This window comes from Pinus tabuliformis, chromosome J (genome assembly GCF_031772625.1).
Source record: "Pinus tabuliformis cultivar Carrire ecotype Pingquan chromosome J, CPIR1, whole genome shotgun sequence".
Lineage (NCBI taxonomy): Eukaryota > Viridiplantae > Streptophyta > Pinopsida > Pinales > Pinaceae > Pinus > Pinus tabuliformis.
In genome coordinates this window covers 1304159200-1304182371 of record NC_142295.1, presented here as the reverse complement: position 1 = coordinate 1304182371, position 23172 = coordinate 1304159200, and the positions used below count along the sequence as shown (strand labels likewise).

Here is a 23172-nt window from a genome sequence, read left to right as displayed (position 1 = left end):
ACTTTCATTGGAAATGCCCAAGAGGTAAAACATGTAATCAAACAAACATTTATAAGGGGATTCTTTTGTGTTTTCAATGTAATTTTGATTCATATTTGATGAATTAATGTTATGAATTTTTTCATTTATAAAAATAAGCATTGTTATAAGAAATATAAACAAATTACTATAGTTAGAGGAAAATTGAGTTTGAGATATTTTATCTTTCAATTTAGTATCTAATAACTTGACTTTTATTTTGATGTTTTAATTTGTAGCTTTAGCCAATCTTTTTGGTATTTAGAGGAAGTTTGTGCTACTCTTGTACTCACCTAGTAGAGGTCTAATTCTACTTCCACCACTATAACCCCTAGACGTATATGGACCTTTCAAAATTCCATTTACATTTTTGAACTATAGTCATTAATATAATTATATATTTTTAATTTTTTTCTAGAAATATTTGATACAAGTTTTATGATTTTCATTCTCTTTTAATCTTTTATTTTTTAGCTTGAGTGAGTAATATAATTACTTTTGTTTGATGAAACAACACTTTTAAAAAAAATGCTTACTAATAATAAGTATTCTAGTCTTAATATGGCATGTTCCAAAAAACATCCTTCCCATTTCACAGTAGTATTTTCTCATATGTGTGAAATTTTTTAATTATTAAATGGTATTATTGCTCTATTCATTTTTCATTTCCTTTTAGATACCATGGACATTTGAACAAATTGTGTTTTGAAACTAAAATCAGGGAAATGAGAATGTTCTTTGTAAATGCTAATGTAAGGTCAACTAATAAATCTAAATTATAAAAATATTATTATCCTTTACATGATTTTGATACAATATGAAAGAAACAAATATTTGGGAAAACCAAATATGGTTAATATATAACATTCTAAATGTGTATTATCAACACAAGATTTATTATAATCCACACATTGGTATATCTAATTGTGATGGAAATTGGTTCTAAGATTGTTGAATAGTAATTAACACATATATATATATATATATATATGAATCATTCAATTAATATATAAAGCTACAAGAAATATATACAATTATACTTGGATTAGCTAAGTAATAACCATAAATAGATTAGTTAATTCATGCATATAAAAATAGTACTAGATAAACATCATAATGCATAGTAATGAAAGTTGAAAATGTTTTTATCCAACTTGTATGCAAACCCACATCAACAATTAGATATATCCATGCATATTAATATTAAAACCAATGCACCCATGTATATACATATATGCTTTAATTAACTAATTCAAGAAATGTATACACTTTCAAGAAATATATACAAGGATGCTTATATGGGTGGCCAATCTAGATTTGTAAAAGGTAGTAAGGGTAGATATGGAAATACAATAATCACAGTTCAAAAAGTTTTCATCAACTTGTGCGCATACCCACACCCACAAGTAAATACAATAATGCACCATAATATTGAAAATCCTGCTAATAAGAATGTCAATGTTTGCAATCACAAAGTGTAAGCCATTTACAAAATTTACATTAATTTTGTAAACTACATTATTGGTTATTAAAGAAATTCTAGTAGTTATGAGAGTTAGATAATCATTGGATGTTGTAACTTTTATTATAGAAAGTTATTTAGACATTACCATATAATTTTGGTTTGACTTGAACATAGATATGTGGCACTTGAAAAATCAGAAAATAATTGGTTGATGTGGCATTTTTACCATGCACAAGACTTGAAAGGAAGTAATGTCACCACCTTATGAATATGAAAACCAACTAAACACATAAATTAGAGGCACCTTGGTTCTAGAATAAAGTGGATCACATTATACTATATAGTTGATTGTAATGCATAAATGTGGTACCTTAAATGACTCTTTTTGGAATGCCCATCCATTGAACAACCTGAATTTTTTTAAAACCTAGAAAATTCAATAGACATTGATTGGGACACTATTAAACTATATAAAAAATATAATCAATAGAACTAACAAATTTGCATAAAATTTGCATAGAAGTACAAATTTACATAGAGGTGTGACAAACTACCAGCTCATGAAATCCAGGCTCTCCAATTAGCTACATACTCATCAAATTCCTAAAAAAAAAAAAGTGCTATTACCTAATAAACTTATAAAAATAAAAAAATTCCCACTCATCTATTTCATAAAATATATTTAAAAACCAAAATACATTTACTAAATATACCCATTTATCTAATAAAATAAAAGTTGAATCTATACAAGACTCTCGATCAGTAACAAGCATGGAGTTTGGTATCTACATAGCGTATTATAAACCCATAATACGCATCACTCAAATGAGTTTGGTATCTACATAGTTTGGTATATAAACTACATGTAATAAACGCATCGCTCAAATGTATATATATGCTAATAGAAATGGATACTCATTGAAAGAGTCTCTAAAAGATTTAAACATCTCATCTTATAAGCGCAATCCATGAGGCTCGTAATCCCTAATGAAGGGCTCTAAAAGGCACGGGAGCCCTTCAGGTCAACCGAACCTACTTGATGCTGCTGCTGGCTGAATCCTTATGGCTGATGTCTGGCTGCTTAGAAATTCCCATCATACGTCTCTTCATCAGTTGCGTCCGAGCCATCTCGACTTCCTTCCGTAACGCATCGACCTGAATCACAGATCTTCAATGATTAATCCAATCTAGTATGTTTGTTGAATTTGATTTTGGGAATGTGTCTAAATTGGACCCACAGATTAAAATCTGTCTGTATCTATATACCAGATGTAAATAACCACATAGAATTAGTAGCAGAAAGAACTTTGCTATATTTCTCATTTTTTAAAGTTAGATAGATGTCATTTTTGCAATGGTAATTTTATAACTGTAGAAATGTTAAAAGATAAAATGTATTTAGAAATAAAAAGTGATTAATACTTGAAATTATATGTATTGATATAAAATAATTATTTATTCTCTCCTCATTTTATTTTGAATAAGAATAATATAATATTGATCGTGCATGATGGATAACAAGCTAATAGTTTTTTTAAAAGATAGTAAGTTAATCATTATTTTAGTTTAACATATTTAATATTTGTTATGTTTTTCCAGTCAAATTTATTATGTTGTTAATCTGAAATAAAGAGATGTCTATTAGATATCAATTTTGGTAAGATGTGGTTTGAACTCATTCTTTGTAGTGTAACTCTATTAGGTTTTGGGGTTTTTTTGGTTGTACTTTAATGTTTCTAAGTTTTCATTTTTTAGGCTTTTTCTCCAATCAATTTTTTTCTGCAAAAAAATTGTGATGTTTGAATTGCATAGTAGGTAATTAATGAGATTACAATCTAGCAAAGGTGATTTACATGTTTGAATTGCATAGTAGGTAATGAATGAGATTACAATCTAGCAAAGAATAATTCATTTATGGTTGTAAAGGACAAATTCCCATTCATCTCTATATCATTATATATAGTATAATTTTTTTATTTTATAATGATAAACTATTTTTCTTCTCTTTATTAATATTTTCAGTTCTAGAAAAACCCATGCTATTAAATAATAAAATATTTTTATTTTCTCCCTATAATGTTTATATAGAGTATTAAAAGTTAAACTTGATTTTAATGTTTATATATAATATTAATAGTTGAACTTGATTTTTTTTTACTGGGAAAACTATATTATGAAATTTTTATAAATACCTAAATTTTGTAAACTATAATACTACATTATGAAAACCATATAAATGCAAAATTGTTATAGACTATATTTCTATAGACCTTGTGAAGTTTATAGATGGTTTGGAATGCAGGAGTGTTGAAGCTACAATTCTAAAGTGTCCTTATAACAAGGGAGCGACTGTGGTAGCCGTAATCCCTGCCGGGGTGGTAGAAGCATGTAAATTCGATGCTGGCTGTAAATTGCTTTGAAGTTGACATGCATGACTCCCGTTGTGGAAAAAATTAAATTGAGACCTTTAGTTGCTATTTTAATGCATACAAGTGCAAACCCTGAAACCGTTCTCTTCCAGTGTCTTGACATATGCTCATGGACCGAGAAGTGCTGTGGATAAGAATATGTAAATGCAAAGACATTTGAAGGTACAGAGGTTAAACACGAACATTATCCGAGACAATAGAAAAGAAAATCAGGTTCAAGATCACCCAAGAAAACTGATAACTTGCAGCAAATTACAATGAGTAACCCACGTGATCGAATCAAGTACCACCGAGAAAAATACAGAATCAATAACTAACCATAACAAAAGTATGGCAACTTATAGTTTATGTTGAAAGAGGGGATCAATAAATTGCATATTTAAAGTTTTAAATATGATTTTCTTGAAATTGAGCAGAGGATTGCTTATATCCCTTGATTATTTCATGGTTTTAGTAGAGAAATAAGCTACAGAAGCATATGAAGAGGATTTGAATGGGTAGATTTATTGGAAAAATTGCAAAAAATTATTTGATTTAGGTTTATAATAATTTGCATGGCTGTTAAAAGTATACAGAAGGTGCAATTTAAGTACATACCATAGAGCCATCAAAGTGCTTCACCACCACTATCCATTGATGGAGAACACAACTATCAATGATTATAGGGCATAGTAAGAAGATGAGCAGACCTAAGGCACCCACTTGTCCCATCCTCCACTTAACCTAGCATGCAGCCAAGACTCGTCTTAATTGATAGAAGACCAAGTGGCACATATTGTTATCACACTTGGCTTTTATGGTTAATCGTCCATTATAAGCCATATAAGCAGAAAAATGAGCAGGTTTGACGCACTCACTTTTGTCATGATAGGCGAGCATAGTCTTGTGAAATCTACACTAATTTAAAACCATAAAATGCAGTTTATTCCATAACTAAGATAGTGCAATGACAATGAGATTTAGTTACGACCATGGTGGTCTCGGTTTAATGCAAACAATAAGTCCGAATGTAGCCACTGTATGGTTACGACCATTGCACTATGGGATTTAACAGAGACAACAAACCCAAATCTGGTCACCTTTAGTTGCAACAGACGATGAATTCAAACATAAATCAGCAAATTTATGGTGTGCTTCAGTTGTCAAGTTAACCCATGAACAAGCTCAATTGAATCCAACGGCAAAGGTCACAGGAATCGAGACAGTAGGTCAATTGAATCGAGACTGACAAGTGTAGATACAATTTTTGTATTACATCTAATTGAATCAAGCTTGAAAGTGTAGATACAATTTTTTTTGCACTAAATATGGTTAAGGAAAAGTCTACTAACGTTGAGCTCCAGAGAGGCATTTAAAGTCTGCCAAGCATGAGCCTCAGAGAGCCATTTTTTTGCGGAAGCATCCTAGTAAGCAGTGATGGGAAAACTACAGAGGCAGAAGCCTAAAAGGAAGTTCACAAAGGCATAGAAGGAAGTTTATCATCCTTAGCAGCATCAGTGGTAGAGTTCCAGGACTCAGGGAAAAGTCAGCAGCTTCCTTCGCTCAGTGAGATTCAGCAGATTGATACCCAATGGCCTAACTGCTCTGCATGCAGCTAAGAGTAAACCAGTAGCAGTAGTTGAATTTAAAATCAGATGTAATTAGATGTTACTATTAATGCTATGTCATGGTGAATTCTCTACGCACCTTCACAAGGAGGGTGAAATCAACAACTTAGGCAAAGTGGCAGAAAACACCTGTGTAACAGTGCAACGACCCCTTCACCAAGAGGCTGAAATTTTCAACTCAGGAAAAATAGCAGAAAACAACTATGTAGTAGGGCAGCGGAAGACAGAGTAAGTTTGCGTCCATGAAGGTAATTGTAAACTTTGCATATTTTGGCTTTGTCCGGCTAGCAGGTAATTCTAAACTTCGGATAAGACATCCAAGCTGTTTGATATAAATTTAAAAAATTATAAAGTTAGAAAATTTAGATAAACAATCTTATATACATTAAAAATAACAAACTTGGAATTTTGTTTTGATATCATTTCTTTAAAATGTACAAAATACTACAGTCTATTTTACTTTCACATTGTTGTTGGCACTGCTTCCACAATGTCCGAAACTAGTGAGCTTTCATGTTCGAAGCTAGCTAGCTGTCTGTTTTATTGCTAGATTTTTTTTGGCACGTGGCCTGCATTATTGATTCCACTAAAACTCTGGAAGTGTTACTGGTAATGCAATGATATATTTCCTGATAATGCAATGATATATTTCATTTCTGTAAACATGAAAGTCTATCAGGCTTCCCATTTAGACGTGGATTTGCAAACAAAAGTCTATTGCATGTAGACTGAAGATATGCTTTTACATATATTTTCCCATTTTTTCCCCTTTAGACGTTGCTGGATCATTTTGTTTGTAGTTGTTGGATCCGTTTGCTACTGCAAACAAACTGAAGGTATTCTTTGCAAACAAACTGAAGGTATTATTTTACATATATTCAGTTAGCTATGAATCCACTTTTACAATTTTGAAGTATTTGTGTATGTATGAACCGCAAGAAGCAAAACATTTGAACTGGATGGCATGTGCATAAGGCGCTCTCACAGGGTGGTGATGGAGAATCCTTGATAAAAAATAGGTTGCAACTAGGTGTTGTCGTGTACCAGCAGTGGATAAGTGTGAAAAACTTGAGAAGATTTTGGAAATCATTTCTGTCTTTGTTGTATTTTTATTACAACTATTTTACCATAGATTGAATAAATGCTGAAACTTGGAATTTGAAAATACCTTTCAGTGCATTGAGTTTTGTTTGTTTCTGCTTTTTCTCTGAACACCCGCTTTGAGCACTTTTGAGGGATTTCTAGGATCCACTGCTTCTTTTACAGGTGAGTTTGTAGAAATCCACTGCTTCTTTCATAGATGAGTCCGTAGCTATGATGGAGAAACCTTGATAAAAAAATTATGTAAATAGGTTGCAACTAGCTGTTGCCGTGTATTGTACCTGTACAGGCACATATCAACATAACCGCTATAGATGCCAAAAGACCTATCTTCTACACAAGTGGGGGTTTACAAGCGAGGGACATGGTTAGGGCGAGTTGTTGAACCTAAGTCTTTGCGGTGTCAGGTGGCTAAAGCCACCTGCTTTGCCGTGCCAACCAGAGATGGCAGGTGGCTGGCAGGCGGTTAGCTTTGCGGTGGGAACCAAACTTTGCTTAAAATTCACCAAAAGCCAAATAGCAAGTAAATCTAGATTTTGGTTAAAATTTTTGTTAATGCCTGTATATTAGACAATTTGGCAATAACCCCGAAATAAGACCTTCAATATAAAAGTTTTACAACCCGGCAATAAGATTTCCAATATAAAAATTTGGATAAAAGCTGAAAAATATCAAAGGTCGAAAATAAAAATTTAGATAAAAGCCAAAAACATGAGTTAAATGCTCTGGTCAACTGGAATTAATAGGCAATCAACCCTGTTGCTAACACTATAGTCCCTGCTAAAAGCCAAAAACATGAGTTAAATGCTCTGGTCAACTGGAATTAATAGGCAATCAACCCTGTTGCTAACACTATAGTCCCTGCTAGGGACTAATAAGGTGCACTTATAATGGTTCAGTTGACAGTTTTACAACCCAGCAATAAGACCTCCAATATAAAAGTTTGGATTAATAAGCAATCAACCCGTTGCGACACTATAGTCCCTGCTCATAGCAGGGACTAATAAAGTGCACTTATAATGGTTCAGTTGATCGTTTTACAACCCAGCAATAAGACCTCCAATATAAAAGTTTGGATAAAAACTGAAAAATATCAAAGCTCGAAAATAAAAATTGGGATAAAAGCTAAAAACATTGCTCTGGTCAACTCGAATAATTAATAGGCAATCAACCCGGTTGCGAACACTATAGTCCCTGCTATGAGCAGGGATAGCAGGGACTAATAAGGTGCACTTATAATGGTTCAGTTGACTAAGCATACTTCTGACAGTTTATGGTTGGTTCAGTTGACTAAGCATGCTTCTGACAGTTTATGGTTGACCATCAGCGCATATGTTGACAATTTATCGTTCCATTTATGGTTCAATTAACTGAGAATGACATGTAAAGCTATATCATGCCTTCGTTTCTTCTCTTGCGCTAAGAATATGGCTATTTATGAGTTCCTACTTCATTTGATGCTACCGTCTCAATATTTGTCTCAATATTTTCACAATTACGTTAGGGACATTTATTATATTGAAAACGATCCATTGCTATTATATTTAAAGGAGTACTGAATGGTGTGTTGTTTTAACAGGAGCATCCTGGCTTGTTACGCAACAAGTAAAGATCTCCATTGTCATAGAACCTACAATTTCGAATAATAAATATCCAAATGAAACAATGATCGATTACCATAACTCAACTGAAAGCCAAAGTAGAAACCAACATCTCGGTGCCGTGGAAAAGCTAGCGCAACTTACCTGTTGTTGCAGCTGATGCTCCTTTGCAAGTAGCTTCGGAACGCACCCGTAAACAGGATCTGCGAGTCTCGCCTGAGCCTCATAACACATGGTCACTACAGCCTCTTGGCGTCTGTTCTGCGGAATTTGCAGCAATAGCTTGGCGACATTATCGGCACCGAAGACTTTATATACGGCAGAAAAATTGGCGACTCCCTCGTTGGAACTAAAATAAGGGGCAAATATACAGTCTTCTGTACAATTCCTCCGCAATAGTTTGCAGGCTCCACAGGGAGCACCACTGCTCACACAACCCTGCCCCAGTCTTCCATTTCTCCTAGCGGTAGTCTTCACTCCAATCTCCGCCGCCTCTGTATTATTCCGACCGTGACCGTTACCCATAGTTGCGCCGGTGGTCAGTGACTGCTCCAGTACTTTTGCTGACCTTTGACCTTCCACGTATTCTTCTCCAAAGATTCGTAGGCCTCCAACACCAATAATTTCCAGTACTTCTGCTGACCTTTGACCTTCCACGTATTCTTCTCCAAAGATCCGTAGGCCTCCAACAGCAATAATTTCAGTGTAGGAGAAAGCGCCTATATCAGTGGCGCTCATCAGATTATCTTTTATATTAGTCTCGACAACCTCATAGAGCTAAAATTCCGGGTATAGGGCTATGCCCGTATATAATGGAAGCGTCCCCTCCCCTGTATAAATCTATGTTTTATTTTACCACCAAAAAGTAGATTAATTTAGACGGATATCGTTTGCAAATTGGCGGGGGCAAATGAAAACCTTTAAGACAGTTTATTAGGGATATCTAAGCTCTAGGTCCACTTTTAATAGGTTAATTCCCTATTTATATTATTTAAATAATTAAATCACGGCATAAATCAGGGCTTAAAGCATTAAAATTATATACAAGAGACTCCGCCTATAATGATATTTACTCAAATTATGTTGCTGGAAGGTTAATGGACTTGTCAAATCTTAAATTGAAAATTATTCAATTTTAAAATTATTTAATTGTAAAGATCAATTTAGATTTATTTCAAATCTAGATCTATCAAGTGGAAAGATGGATCAAAGTTTGGTTTAATTACTTTTAGTTAAGATGGATTTAGGTTGGTTCAAGATGGATTTATGATGGTTTAATTACCTTTATATATGAGATAACTTTTTAAACTTACGTAATAATTTTTGTTTATTTAAATATAATACAATACAATTTATTTATAGATCATTGGTATTGGTATTAACTTTTAAAAAATGGTTAATATTTTATAATAACCTTTATTTTTTATAAATTCAACATATTAATATAAGTTCAACCAATTAAGCCAACATTTTAAAATGTTAGCTAATTATCTTTCTTAGATTAAGTTACCCCATAGAAAGAAAATATTGATACTTACATCCATATGAGCACACATAATCTTCATGTTTATATCTGGTGAATTAAAAGTTATAGGATTATGTTTGATGAATTCATATCAATGTATATGGAAAATGGAGTGGAATTTAATAATATTTTTGTATATAAATACATAAAATTATATTGGAAGAATTTGGATCGAATAAAGTGAATAGGGTTTTAGTTTTTTTTTTTTAAATTCATTATTGGAACACTATATTGGATTTTTCTCTTTTGCATGCTAAAGGAAATGTGAGGAGAGACATAAAAATGATAACAAAAAATTATAATGCAACCTTTAGATCATTATAAAGACCCAAAAATCTTAATTATGTGTTTTTACATTAAATATTTATTCTTCTTAAATTAGAGCTGAAGAAATGTTAGATAGCAACATAAATAATATATTTTGTTGTTACTAGACACCTTTACATGGTTCCACTTAAAACACAATTTTTTTGGTAGTAATTCTTCGACTTATCCAAAATAAGAAGGAATTTGTAGTAATCAATAGTGGCTCAAAGTTTTTACTAGACAAGGGAAGGATTGTAAATATTTGAGCAACATGGATGCTCCACCTAGATCCTTACTAGAGAAAGTCGAAAGCCATAAATTTTGTGAACCTAATCCAATATGAAAAACACCAAAATAAATTAGGACTGGGTGGCTAAAATATTATATTAGTTTTGTAATGTGGCTAAATAGTTTAGTTTTGAATTTCTTGCAAAGTAATTTTTATTCCAAACACTATTTGTCAAAGAAACCTTCAACAACATAACAAGAAGTTTGCAATGGACTTAGAGGTTCTCACGAAGTATTGAATAACTCCTAGATACTCGTCTTTGTTCCTCAATACTTGGGTTTTGAGCCTTCACTTCATTCTTTCGTGTTTAGGCATATTTTCCTTTCAAAACATAGTCTCTATTTTAAATATTAAAGGGTATTACAAACCCTTTTACTTAGCTTTTATCGTATTGGTCCTTGGGTCTTAGAACCCCAATATATGGTGTGAAAAAAGGGGTTTTTATTTTTTCGAATTAATATTTTAGGGAAAATGATTTATAATTGTGAATCTCATTGTTTCTTTTTTAAGAAAATATTATAACCTAAAAATTATTCAAATAATTCTTAATTATCCATTTACTTTCCACAGATAATTAGAGGACATGGTTGCTTGGAGACTCTCAAGGTGATTTTTGCTAACAAGTCTCTTGGTTGGAGAATTTATTTATTTGTTATAAATATTATATGATGGTATTAGAGGAAGTCATTTATTATGATAGGTTTCAAATCTAGAATTAAACTTAGAGTTATCTCGAAATCGAAAATTGGTTTTCCTTCTCCAATTCAAAACCCCATTAAACACCTGTTTTCTTCCACGTGTATTTAGCTGATATTGAGGAAGATACCAAGTGCTAATGGTCATGGATTCATCTATATAACTTTATTATATAGGATGTTTACATTCTTGACGTTGAGTGTGTTGTTAGACTAGGGTTTCATTTTTTTTCTCTATCATCATAGTATCTCTCTATTAGATACTTGTCCTTCAAATATTTTTGGAAATATTCATAGCTCATAGTATTATCCTTTATTTTATGCACTATCCTTATCCCCTCCCATCACAATGAGGCCTTACCTTGTCTGTGATAATTGACATCCAAGTTGCTCTGATATTGTTACACGTGAAAGTATCTACTCATATTTATTAGCCATGCCTCTACAACTTCTTCTACTTTAGGATCAAAGGTAGAAGGTTTAATTTTTGTAAACTCTTGTTGCAATTCTACTTTTTGTTTTTTTCCAATATTTAGGTTCTTTTGGGAGCATTTTTCCTAAAGTATTCTCATTTTCCTCCTCACCCTTAGGTATGCCACCCTCACTTTTGTGATTGTTGTCTATATTTTTCCATTTGCATTCCTCCCTCTCCTCCTCGACCTCTAATACTATGGATTTCATATTTGATTTTTCATTAAATTTTTAATGAGCCTTCCTTGTTGGGTACTTTCTTCCAAATACTACTCATTGTTTTCAATCATACTAGATAGTTTGATTCTCATGACTTTTACTATTTCCAATAGTTCTGTTGTAGGACGTGATGACTCATCTCCTAATTGTACCCAAATTTTTTGTCCCTCATTGGTTGGTTAGGTATGTGTTTCTTCCATCACTACATTCTTATTTCCTTCCTATTTTGTGTAAAATAACATTAATTTTGTTAAATTCCATTTGTGGGTTGGCCCATAGGCCTTAATATTGAAACCTAACCACATGTAACACAACTCATTTCACACATATTAAAAAAAATAAAAAAAATCCTAGACCATAACCATTGAATTCTAATTGAATTATTACCAGAATGCATATATTGATCTCCTTCTTGTTCTTATAAATGTAAATTTTTTCCTCTTGCATGATTCTACAATTACTTTTCACATGATAGCATTGTGGTTTCCTTCTCTCCTCCACATGTGAAGTGGTTCATTATTTAGGTATTTTTATTATCTCCATTTAACTGGAAACCCATATCCAATTAGGCCTCGAAGAGAAAATGGTGGATTCCCCTCCATGGTGTATTATCAACATGGTTATTGGACCTTTGAATTAACCCTATTAGTCTGTCCTTATGTATTAACATGTTCATGATTATAATACGCCATAGGGCTTGAGCTTATAACAAATATTTAATTATGTTCAACCTATGTGTATGTATAAAAGGTGGATATACTGACACATGATAACCTTATATATTTTAACCATACCTTTGTGGCTTGATTAACGTGTCAATGCAATGGTTTTGAAATGTGAACTGGACTACATGACTTCACTTACAATGGTTCGCAATGACCACCCACATGATGGCCCTAAGAAAGGACGATTCAAATCTTGTTAAAGTATCCAATGGTGGAGAGCATTTTGACGTCATTTGTTTGGGGTTACCATTGCCTTGATCAATCATTTGTTGTGTTCACTAGTACTCGTGGTCTTTGCAATAAAGATTGGGGATTTTTCCTCATCCATTACCTCCCTAGTACTACATTGCAATTATCATTATTCCTTCATCGTTAACTAATTTCTTTGGAAACATCTATTCCTAAAGTTGGATTCTAGATGATATTTTGTCACTGTGTGCCAACCTTCACACTCGTAAATATCCATTGTCTATTAACAATTTGTTTCCATACTTTTCAATTTATCAGTTGATGGGGTAAGTTTCTTTTTGGCTGACCATGGTTTTGGTGTATATGGTAGGTCCTAGAAGGTGTCCTCAGCAATTGGGTTCTACTTCAAGATTTTCTCCTTTTACCAGAATAGGTTTTCTTCTATGATTCTATAGAATTAGATCTTTTATAACTAGCCACGTGAATGCACAATGATGGGTCTTGTTACAAGTACTTTGAAAATAAAATATGAATTTATCGATAATTAGTTTCAACTTAGTATAATTCCTTCAAATTCTAAGTGGTTAACATGGTAATTTCAATTTATTCATGGCATTGAACTATCCTTCAATGTTTAAGGGTTTCCCTTTAATCCTAGTCTTGATTTCATTTTATGACAAAGGGATAAATTGCACTACAATGCTCTATGAATGTTAACTTTTCATTCATCTAACTTACTGCTCCTCTTTGTACACCGCGGTTCCTACCTACCCTTTCTAATTTCGCTCTCATCCTTCTTTGGCTAATTGTATGTGGTAGATTTAGCCTTTATTTCTCTTCTTTTAACATAATATTAACCTCCTCTTCATGCTAATATAACCTTTCATGTTTTGTTCTAATACATCTGAGGGATTTTAACCAAAACTCCTAAATAGCTACTCAAATTTCCTCCCTAGAAATAGGAAATAAGTTCCTCTTAGCTTTGAACGTCACCATGGAACTAGCATCCAAGATCTAAGGTATTTTCTTATTTAATACATTACAAGCCATCCTTTTTTTGTAACTATTCTATTGAAAGGATTCCCTTCTCATTCGTTCACATCAGGTTATTTTTCACTCAAATTGGTTCACAAAAACTCGAAATGGTCATGACCATGTTTGATATATTGTGTTTGGGTCTACATAGGGTTCTTTTGGAGTGTACCCCTTTATAGCGGAGTCAAGAAATTTTCTACTTACCTTTAGGTAATGCTTTATGATTTTGAATTATCATTAGTTTTTTTGGTAATATAGAGGAATTTAATAGGCAACTTACTTACCTTTAGCTAAGGATTTATGATTTTGAAATATCATTAATTTCTTTTTGTAATCTAGAGGAACTTTATATGTAGCCTGTCACGGAAGTATCGATAAAACTCTGGGGGTTATGATATGTCCTCCTCCCCTTGACTAGGATCACAACAAGGGGGGTTTGAACCTATGTCTTTCAATTTTAAAAGATTTCACATTTCTCATATTAACTAATTGAGTTTATCGGGCTAGGACTGAAACATTAATAGTTTTCAACTCTCATTTTCACTTTTTATATTACCTTCTCTACCTATTACTAATTTACTAATAAACATCATTTTCATGCACAGTGCTTAGATTCAATAGGTAGGGGACTATATCCCTCAAGTAAATTTTCTTTCTTCTTTTAGTTTTTGTTTATCCTAGGATTTTTTCTATAACCCTAAAAGACTGCTTAGTGACTAGAGGATTCCTATGGTGATACTTCCAGGTTCAACCTTGACCCTATTCACTTGTTAGTATAGTTTTAGGCTATTTACTTGTACCATTTTTTTCTAGGTATTTGATTCCTATTAATATTATTCCTTTATATTTCAAGGTCCTCTTCTATTGCAATTTGTTTTCCATGGCCGAAATGACACACTGTGCATTTGAGCAACCTAGCTAGGCACACCTAATATTTGATACATTGTGTGTATGGAATGAGAAATACTCTTACTTTTTCTTTAAAAAACATGGATTTTCCCCAAAGTAGGCTTTATTATTTTTAATTATTGGATTTAAAGTAGTATTACTATTATCTAAGTTTCAAATACTATGTTTGGCCACTACTACTATGCACATTACTTGCATGTAAAATTTATCATTTCATTTCTCTTAATTAAATTATATGTATTCTGCCCAATGTCGGTCTTTTGTCTACAATGTACAAATTTTAACTCTTAATGAAAATTTAATTTTGTTATACTAATTATTTAATACTTATGCTTTTTTATACTAATTATTTAATACCTATGCTTTGGTATCTTGAGATTCCCCTAACTTGACGAGTTAGATTTATATATTTGAGTCTTGTTAATGTTTTTTTAATTATACATTTTTTAAATTAAAATAGTAGAGTTAGTAATTTCCATATTAATTTTATCACTCCTTTATCCTATCTATAGTACCTACTTTAGTTATCAATAGGTGTCAACTAGTATAAAATGTGAGTAAAAACTACAACCATCACATGTGATTAAAAGAATGGCTTAAACACCTTTTCCTTTATTATCTTTTACTCCACATTTATCATACAAAAGGTAATAAACTACATAGTACTAGTTGGCATATAATAATAAGTGTTAGGTCCCTAAACTACTAGTGTAACCCCTTATTGTTATTAGTACAACCCCCTTATTATATTGTTGTGCCCATGTAGTCCCAATATTGTTATTATTGTGCCCCACAGAAGCCCACTATTGTTATTATTATGCCATTACATTATTATTGTGATGTTGTTTGGACTCGAGAATGCACCTATGACATTTTCTCACGTAGTCATCGCAGCATTCAAGCAGTTCTTTCATAAGTTCATGGAAGTATACTTTGATGTCCCCACAGGTTTTAGATTAGTAAAGCACCATGTAGCAAGTCTATGCCTGATGTTGTATACGTGTCGTAAATATCATATCGTGCAGAATTTGAAGAAATTCACCTTCTATGTTCTCGATGGAATTTTGTTGGGTCACATGGGGTGCAAATAATGGCTGATGGTGGGCCCTCCCAAGATTGCGGTGATAGTGAACGTGGAAGCCCTGACGAATTTTAAGTACCTGCACATGATGCTAGGACATATGGGATATTAGAGAAAAACTGTCAGAGAATATGCTCAAATTACCGCGCCTATGGAGAAACTGTAGAAGAAGAATGCAAAATTCTATTGGGACGAAGACAGTTAGCGCAACTGAGATGTCTTGAAAGAAAAGATGGTCATCATGCTAATCTTGGTATTCCGTAATTGGAAAAAGAAGTTCCATGTACATGTGCATGCCTCTTGCATTGTGTTGGGTGCAATGTTAACACATGCCATTAAAGGAGAAATGGACCATCATATAACCTTCACGATTAGGAAATTATCAAAGGCCGAGAATAACTACTCCATGACTAAGCACAAAGGATTGGACATGGTGTACACACTACAGAAATTAAGGCACTATCTGTTAGGAGGGAATTTCAAAATGTACACAGATCATTCTGCGTTGAAATACCTGGTCAATAAGCCTATGTTAGGGGGGAATATCTGCAAGTGGGTGCTATTGTTTTAGGAATATGACTTTGAAGTAATTATGATGTCAGGGATGTTAAATGCAGGACCTGACCACCTGTCATGAATCAAAACTAGCGAAGAGCCTACTCATATAGAGGAGGGGCTACAAGACAAGCAGCTCTTTGGGGTGCATTTCATGAATAATCAGTTTGTAGATATTATTCATTTCTTAACTACGGGGGTGACAACAAAAGGATATACAAGTCAGCAAAAGAAGGTACTAGAAGCGTGCAATAGATTTTTCAGTAATTGCAGGACATTTGTATAAGATGGGTGTTAATGAGATATTGTGAAGATATGTGTCAGAGTTTGAGAGGTACAACATTCTCGATGAATATCATGAAGGGGCTACGGGAGGACATTATGAAGGAAAGGCGACTGCACTAAATATTTTTCGCGTAGGTTTCTGGTGGCCAACGTTGTAAAAGTATTCCAAGGCGTATTACAAGGCATGCAATGCATGTCAGAGAAGTGGTAGAACATCACGAAGGGATGAATTTCCATTACAACCTTGAGTATCTTTGCATCCCTTTCAGAAATGGGTAATTGGATTCAATGGGCTGATTTAGCCCCAAGGGAAGAAAACTGGTGCACATTGTATCATCACCGTGACGAAATATCTAACTAGATGGGCAGAGGCACAACCAATTAAGGATTGTATGGGGGCTACACCAACAATTTTTTTGTTTGAATATGTCTTAACCACGTTCAACTACCCGAAAGTGTTGATGAGTGATAAAGGTATGCATTTTCTGAAGGAAATGATCAGCATGTTGACGAAAGAATTTTAGGTCTACAATCAAAAGAGTACACTGTATCACTCATAGGAAAATGGTATTGTTGAAGAATTCAACAAGATTTTGGAGAACGTGATAACAAATATCTACAACATGCAGTGAAATGATTGGGATTTATGCATATCTAGAGTGCTATGGGCTTATAGGACTACTTGCAAGAAGCTGATAGGGAAAATATTGTTCAGATTGGTATATGGTGTCCAAGTTGTAATTCCAATGGAATATATTGTGCCTACTCTGCGCATAGCAGCTCTCACAGGTATGGTAGATCGCGAGGCCGTGGAAGAATGGCTCACACAACTGATGGATCTTGAAGAAGATCAGTTTTTGGTAGATTCCATGAGAAAGTACAGAAGGAAAGTGAGAAAGCATGGAACGATCGCCACATAGAGCTTCAGACGTTCAAAGTAAATGATCTTTTCCTATTATATGATAGTAAATTTGCTAAGTTTTCCAGGAAATTCCACATGCATTGGCTAGGGCCATATATTATCAAAGAAGTTATAGATGGAGGCACAATAAAGCTCGCAAATCCGAATGGAGAACCTTTTCTGGGGAGGATGAATGAGAGTTGATTGAGGTTCTATACAAGGGATCCTGCGTAATGACTATATGGTGGCAGGAGAGTCTTAGTGCTCCAGGAAATTGTGAGGGAGCGAGGGACTATAAACTAAACTGCCAGGATTGGAGGATTACGCAACAGGTCAGTTGCATGGAAAAGAGTGAAGTTGCAAACTAAGGAGATGTGTGCATGAAGTTGCGTGATGGAGGGAGATGCCAAACAACACAGCAGAAAAGTGACTGTTCATGACTTGACAACCAAAACACGGTTAAGAGGAGTGGGCTAGCGGTATGTAAGGCCAAAATCTTTGAATATATGCCACCAAAACAACATTAATTGTCAAAAATTGGGGGGAACGATCAGATTTGAATTCAAAACCCCCTATAAATTACTTTTGTTGGTCAAATAGAGAACACTTTGCGCTTTTAGAGTTGTTGTTGAAATTCGTTGTCTATCTCTTATGAGCAGAGCATTTTGGGAGGAATTCGTGGCACACACAAACATTTCTCGTGAATTCCTTGAGTTGTTCATGGAGAGGATGATTGCCCCAAGCCCTATTGAAGCCTTGAGTTTGGAAGGAGTTGTATCTGATGCTCTAGGACCTGAAGTATCTACTGTAGAAGCTACACATGCGGTGCCCACAACGATGAGGTCACCCAAGATGAAACAAACCATGGCAAAAGAGAAACAACCTACAACAAAGGAAACGTGGAAAAAGCTAGTGTCGGTATGTGCTTCCCTAAGGAAGCATACCGCGACACCAACACAGAAGAAAGGTAAGCAAGCAGCGAAAGATAAGTAGAATGTAATGGAACTAGAGGCAGGAGAAGGCCAGGGTATAGAAGACATAGATGCTAAAGGAGTGGATCCCATCACAAAGCTCACCGATTATATCCCTCCATGGAAGGGAAAGGCGAAGTTCACAAAGGACCCAAAATTAGAAAAATTCACCATTTACATGCCCTTGTTGTCTAAGTAGGTTCCTGTTGAATGTCTGCGGCTCGCGTGGATCCCACTATTGAAGATGGAGGATTTGGACCTCGTGGATCACATTAAGTTCCCACACTCGGAGACAGACAAATATATGAAGATATTTTGTTATAAAGAGATAGGTGTTACAGCACTGGACACTGAGGAATGGGTCTGCAGTTTCAAGCAATCAGGGTTGCCCAACTTGCTATGGGTTCCACATTACCACCACACCCCCATTGACACAATATGTGTGCACCAGCTTCTGACTTTGGTGCATGATGGGTGCCTATGGCTGGGAGGGCCTATACCCATCACTGACATGCTGATTCACAGAATCATGCACCTGCCATATGAAGGCCTACACCCAGCTAAGGAGTTTGGTGGAAAGATAGGGGAGAAGGACCTTGCAGAAAGAATGAAGAAATATTACGAAGTCATAAAGAAGTCATGCAGGTATTGAATTTTATCTATGGAAGACCTTGGAGTTCAATTGGTCACTCAAATATTAGCAATGAATATGATGAGGAAATGTCACGCGGATGAAGTTCCAGCACCTGTAATTTCCATGGCTACCTAGTTCAAGAAGGGCATACAACTCAATTGGTCCAGGTACCTCTGTCATGAGTTCTTGGAAAACTGACACGAAGACCAAGATGAAACCAAACCATTTCACTATGCTTTGTTGTTGTTGTCCATTGTACTTGTCGTGTGTAAATTTTTGAAGGACAACCAATTTCCTTCGCTTAAGGAAGGATTACCAAAGGCAGTCAAATTCACTTCCTTATGGGCTACCGAGAGTGTTGTGTGAATTAAAAAAATGAAGATATTTTAGGTCTTGATGGAAATGAGTCTCTACATGGCCATCAATCACCATCTGAGGTTGTCCCCAACCCTGTACATGCAGTTGTCATCCTAAGCAACATTCAAGGCTCACTTCCATACGGTGTATATCTAGTGGGGAAGGATCGAGCACAGAAGTGGCATGACTTGCCATATTTGGTAATAGAAATGGATATACAAGAGGTGGTAGCAAGATGACCCGCAGAGTGGCACTCCCCTTTCGATCTCATTGTTGGACCAATCATGGGTGTGGAGAGTGCTTCCCTGAAGAAAAGAAAGGAGGCAATTAAGAAGGCTATGTATAAAAAGAAGGACGATGCAAAGAAGGCTTGTGTTGAGAAAGAATGTGCTGCCAAGGAGTAGGAAAAATAGAAGCAACACGAGTCCCAGAAAGGTGTAAAGTCACCTTTGCTGGAAAAAAAAGGTAGAAGAGATTACAGGACAAGGTGGCCGAGGTGAGGAAGGGTAGCGTACCCACTTCATTTTGAAAAGGCATGAACTCGAGCATCAAGGGGGGTTCAAAAAAAATAGAAGGCCCATAAAATAGAGGTTGATCCCATGGTGCTCAGAGAAAGCGATCTTGATCAGATTGATGATAAATTCAAGGACGCCGCAATAGACGTACTGCAATAGTGGGAACAACAGTACATGCAGACATTGGGAGGAGTTTAGAAGGATCTATGAGAGTTGCATCTCTAAGAAACCAAGATCTAAGAAGGTGTGAGGGGGGCGAGCGATACGCAAGATGGTTTGGCATGGGGTAAAAGTACACTCATGGAGATGGCATAGCCTTAGGATGTGAGAGTCTTCCCCTTGTATGAAGGTTCAGTTCATGTTGAAATTGAGGAATAACACGCCCTCCTTGACAAGGTCAGAAAAATGCACCTGAACCTTTCTGCGATATCACTTGAGTCACTCAATGCATTACTACAGGGAGTCGTGGAAGACCTTTGCACCAGGGAACATGGAGCACTCAGTGTTATTAGTGAAATCAAAGTTAATAATTAGCTGTTGTTCACTGAAAAGACACAAGTTTTGAAGGAGAAGAAGACACTACATGCACACAATTCACACTTGGAATCAACAGTAGCAGAGGCATGTAGGATAGTGCTTGAGCTTCATATCCCCGACGATGCATAGCCAGAAGCAAATATGAGAAAAATAGCTACTGGTGTGCACAAAGCCAAAGCTGAGGTTAACTGAGTTCAATTTGAACTCAATATGAAGATCTTAGAGCTGTAGTTAAAGTTGTAGCCCATGACTCTGCATGAGGTCCTAGAGTAGTGCAAGGCCGTGATAAAAGAAGGAATGACCACCCTAGATGCCACATTTGTTGATTGTTCGACATTATTTAAGAAAGAAATGGATTTGGTGTCCAATCTGCAGGAGGATCCAAACCTGCAGACTTTGAATATATAGGTCAAGGAGCTATAACAATAGAACGATGAAGTTAGGGCAACGATGCACTCTATAGCACCAATGTAGTGCCTGGTCAAATTACAGGAGGGAAATAAGCTCCTAGCTCAGTTTGAGGAAGAACATAATAAGGAGGCCTCTCTAAAGGTCCAGTTGCAACCATGGTTGGAAGAGACTTATCAAGTCACGTCCACCATCCGAGACAAGTTGAAAGGCTTGCAGCAGACACAACGGATAATGAGCTGGCTACAGAGGACCGTCTATAGAAATGTTAGTTGAGGAAGTCAAGCAGGAATCTACGAAGGGCACTGTTGAGGTTGCAGTAATCTAGGTGGAGCTAGCGGATATTCCGAGCAAGATTGTAGCAGTAGCTGAGTGACTCAAGGGTGAGTCGCGATCTTTTTGTTGGGGTCCTCTTAGGATGGGGTCACCTAGTCAATTTTGGGGTTAAAATAACCCAATTTTGGATTAGTTTTTGTAATGAATGTAAAGTCTCTGCGATTTGTGGATGTAGAGCATGTAGATGATTAGGAGTTAAACAAGTTTATCCCCTTGTTTTATGTAAAGTATGAGGCATTTTTGAGATCCAACCATGGTTTGGGGACCATGGGATTTTATGAAAAAGGCTATAAATAGCCATGTCTTAGAGAGTCTAAAACATGTTCATGATATCTTGGATGTAATGGGTCAATAGAAGAGAAGTGATAGTGCAAATAAGTAGTTAGATAGGAGAAGAAAGGCTCTGGAGCTGAGTGCCCAGAGTCCTAGGTAGAGTCTCTAGCTAAGTGTGCAGACCCTTGCACTTGAGTGTGCATGTTAGTTTTGAGTCTGTAAATATGAACTGAAGATCAATAAAGAAAGTCACTGAAGAATTCCTATGTATATCTATTTTATCTCTCATTACTTCTATTTATGATATATGCTGTTGATGAATAATTTGTTTATGGAATATTAATCTGATGATTCATGATTCTCTTGAATAAGTCTTAATAAATGTATGCAATGCATGTTAAGTACTTTCATGAAGACTCTGATGAATTATTGTATGTTTACTAAATAACTTAAGTACTTATGCACGAACACTAAGTCAGGGTTGTTCTCTGATGCGCATAAGTGGATAAATTGATTATTAAGGGTCTGCAAAAGCTGATCGTCGACCTTCACAAAGGTATGAAAATTGGTCTAAAAATGTTACAACACTGATCCCTAAGGGATTATCGATCTGCACGAAGATATATCTAGGACAATAAAAGACATCACACTCATATCTGGATGCAAAAACTTTGTTCTAGCATGCCCCCATACTGCGTCAGGTGAGACTACAGCTTATGCTATGCAGGTTATTGCCCAAGGGGCCAGTAGTGTAGGGTTTTTTTGGTTGGAACAACTAACCCTGACCCCTGTTAGGACACCCTAACCCAACATATTGCAGGCCTTTTCAGATCCTTGAGAGGATTGAACTAGTGGCATATCGTATTTGCACTTCCTCCAACAATGAAAGTCCATGATGTTTTCCAGGTCTCATTAATTAAGAAATATCTTAAGGACGTTGATCATGTGATTGACTAGTTTCAATTGCAGGTGGAAGTAAAAGAAAAATTCTAACCGAAACCTCAGTGGATTTTGTAGAGAGAGATTCTCATGCTTTGGAGCCAAGCAATCAAGCAGGTTAAAGTGTAGTGGAAGCACTTTAGGCATGATGAAGCTACATGGGAGATGGCTGATCAGATGCTGGCTATGTATCCTTCATAGTTTTCTAGTGGAGGAAAATGAGTTTTTGGTATATGTACATATTTATGTATGGTTGTTATTGTAAATACCATAATGAGCTATGTTATAAAGCTCTTATAAGCAGTGTGGTTTTCATGTTTCTATATTTGTCATGGTTTCCTTTTTTTCAAGTTGTTCATTGTAAGTACTAGAACATGCTAAATTATAAATCTGCATGGGAATAATCTTTTACTTTTAACAATCTTGGTGGTTGTGGGTGTCATTGAACACTGAGGATGTTCTTCCCCTAAGGTTAAAAATCCATGTCAAAAAGTTAATAAGGGAAAATAATAACCAAGGTCATGGGATACATATTCCAAGTTGAATGTTCAGAAAAAACATAGTGATGCAGATCACTTGTGATTAATTAATGGCTATGAAATTTGGAAAAGGCAATGGAAAAATAATGAGGTATTTATTGGCATTTTATTTATGAAAAAATGGAAAATAGGAGAAAAGGAAGGTGGAAGGTCACAGGTTGCATGTGAGGAGGACAATGAGGGAAAAGTAATGGAAAATTAATAAAATAGATGCATTAATGATAACAATTCTTATGACGATCAGTTCACAACCCTTT

The 23172-nt window shown here is 35.1% G+C and overlaps 1 protein-coding gene across 1 annotated transcript; it reads right to left on the bottom strand.

Annotated features, from left to right (window-relative positions):
* Positions 1-2226: 2226 nt before the first annotated feature.
* LOC149232055 (LOB domain-containing protein 20-like) lies at positions 2227-8959 on the bottom strand. The gene is made up of 2 exons (XM_089381820.1): positions 8366-8959; positions 2227-2638 (listed from the first exon to the last, which is right to left on the bottom strand). Exons 1-2 carry the CDS (start codon positions 8957-8959, stop codon positions 2516-2518), a joined length of 717 nt encoding a protein of 238 aa, XP_089237946.1. The 3' UTR covers positions 2227-2515.
* Positions 8960-23172: the final 14213 nt, after the last annotated feature.

Excerpts from the sequence above, each read along its gene's own strand:
- LOC149232055 (XM_089381820.1), bottom strand. The coding sequence starts at position 8,959 with ATGAGCGCCACTGATATAGGCGCTTTCTCCTACACTGAAATTATTGCT. Across the intron at positions 2,639-8,365 it reads AGCATCAGCTGCAACAACAG|GTCGATGCGTTACGGAAGGA; the intron begins GTAAGTTGCGCT and ends TCTGTGATTCAG.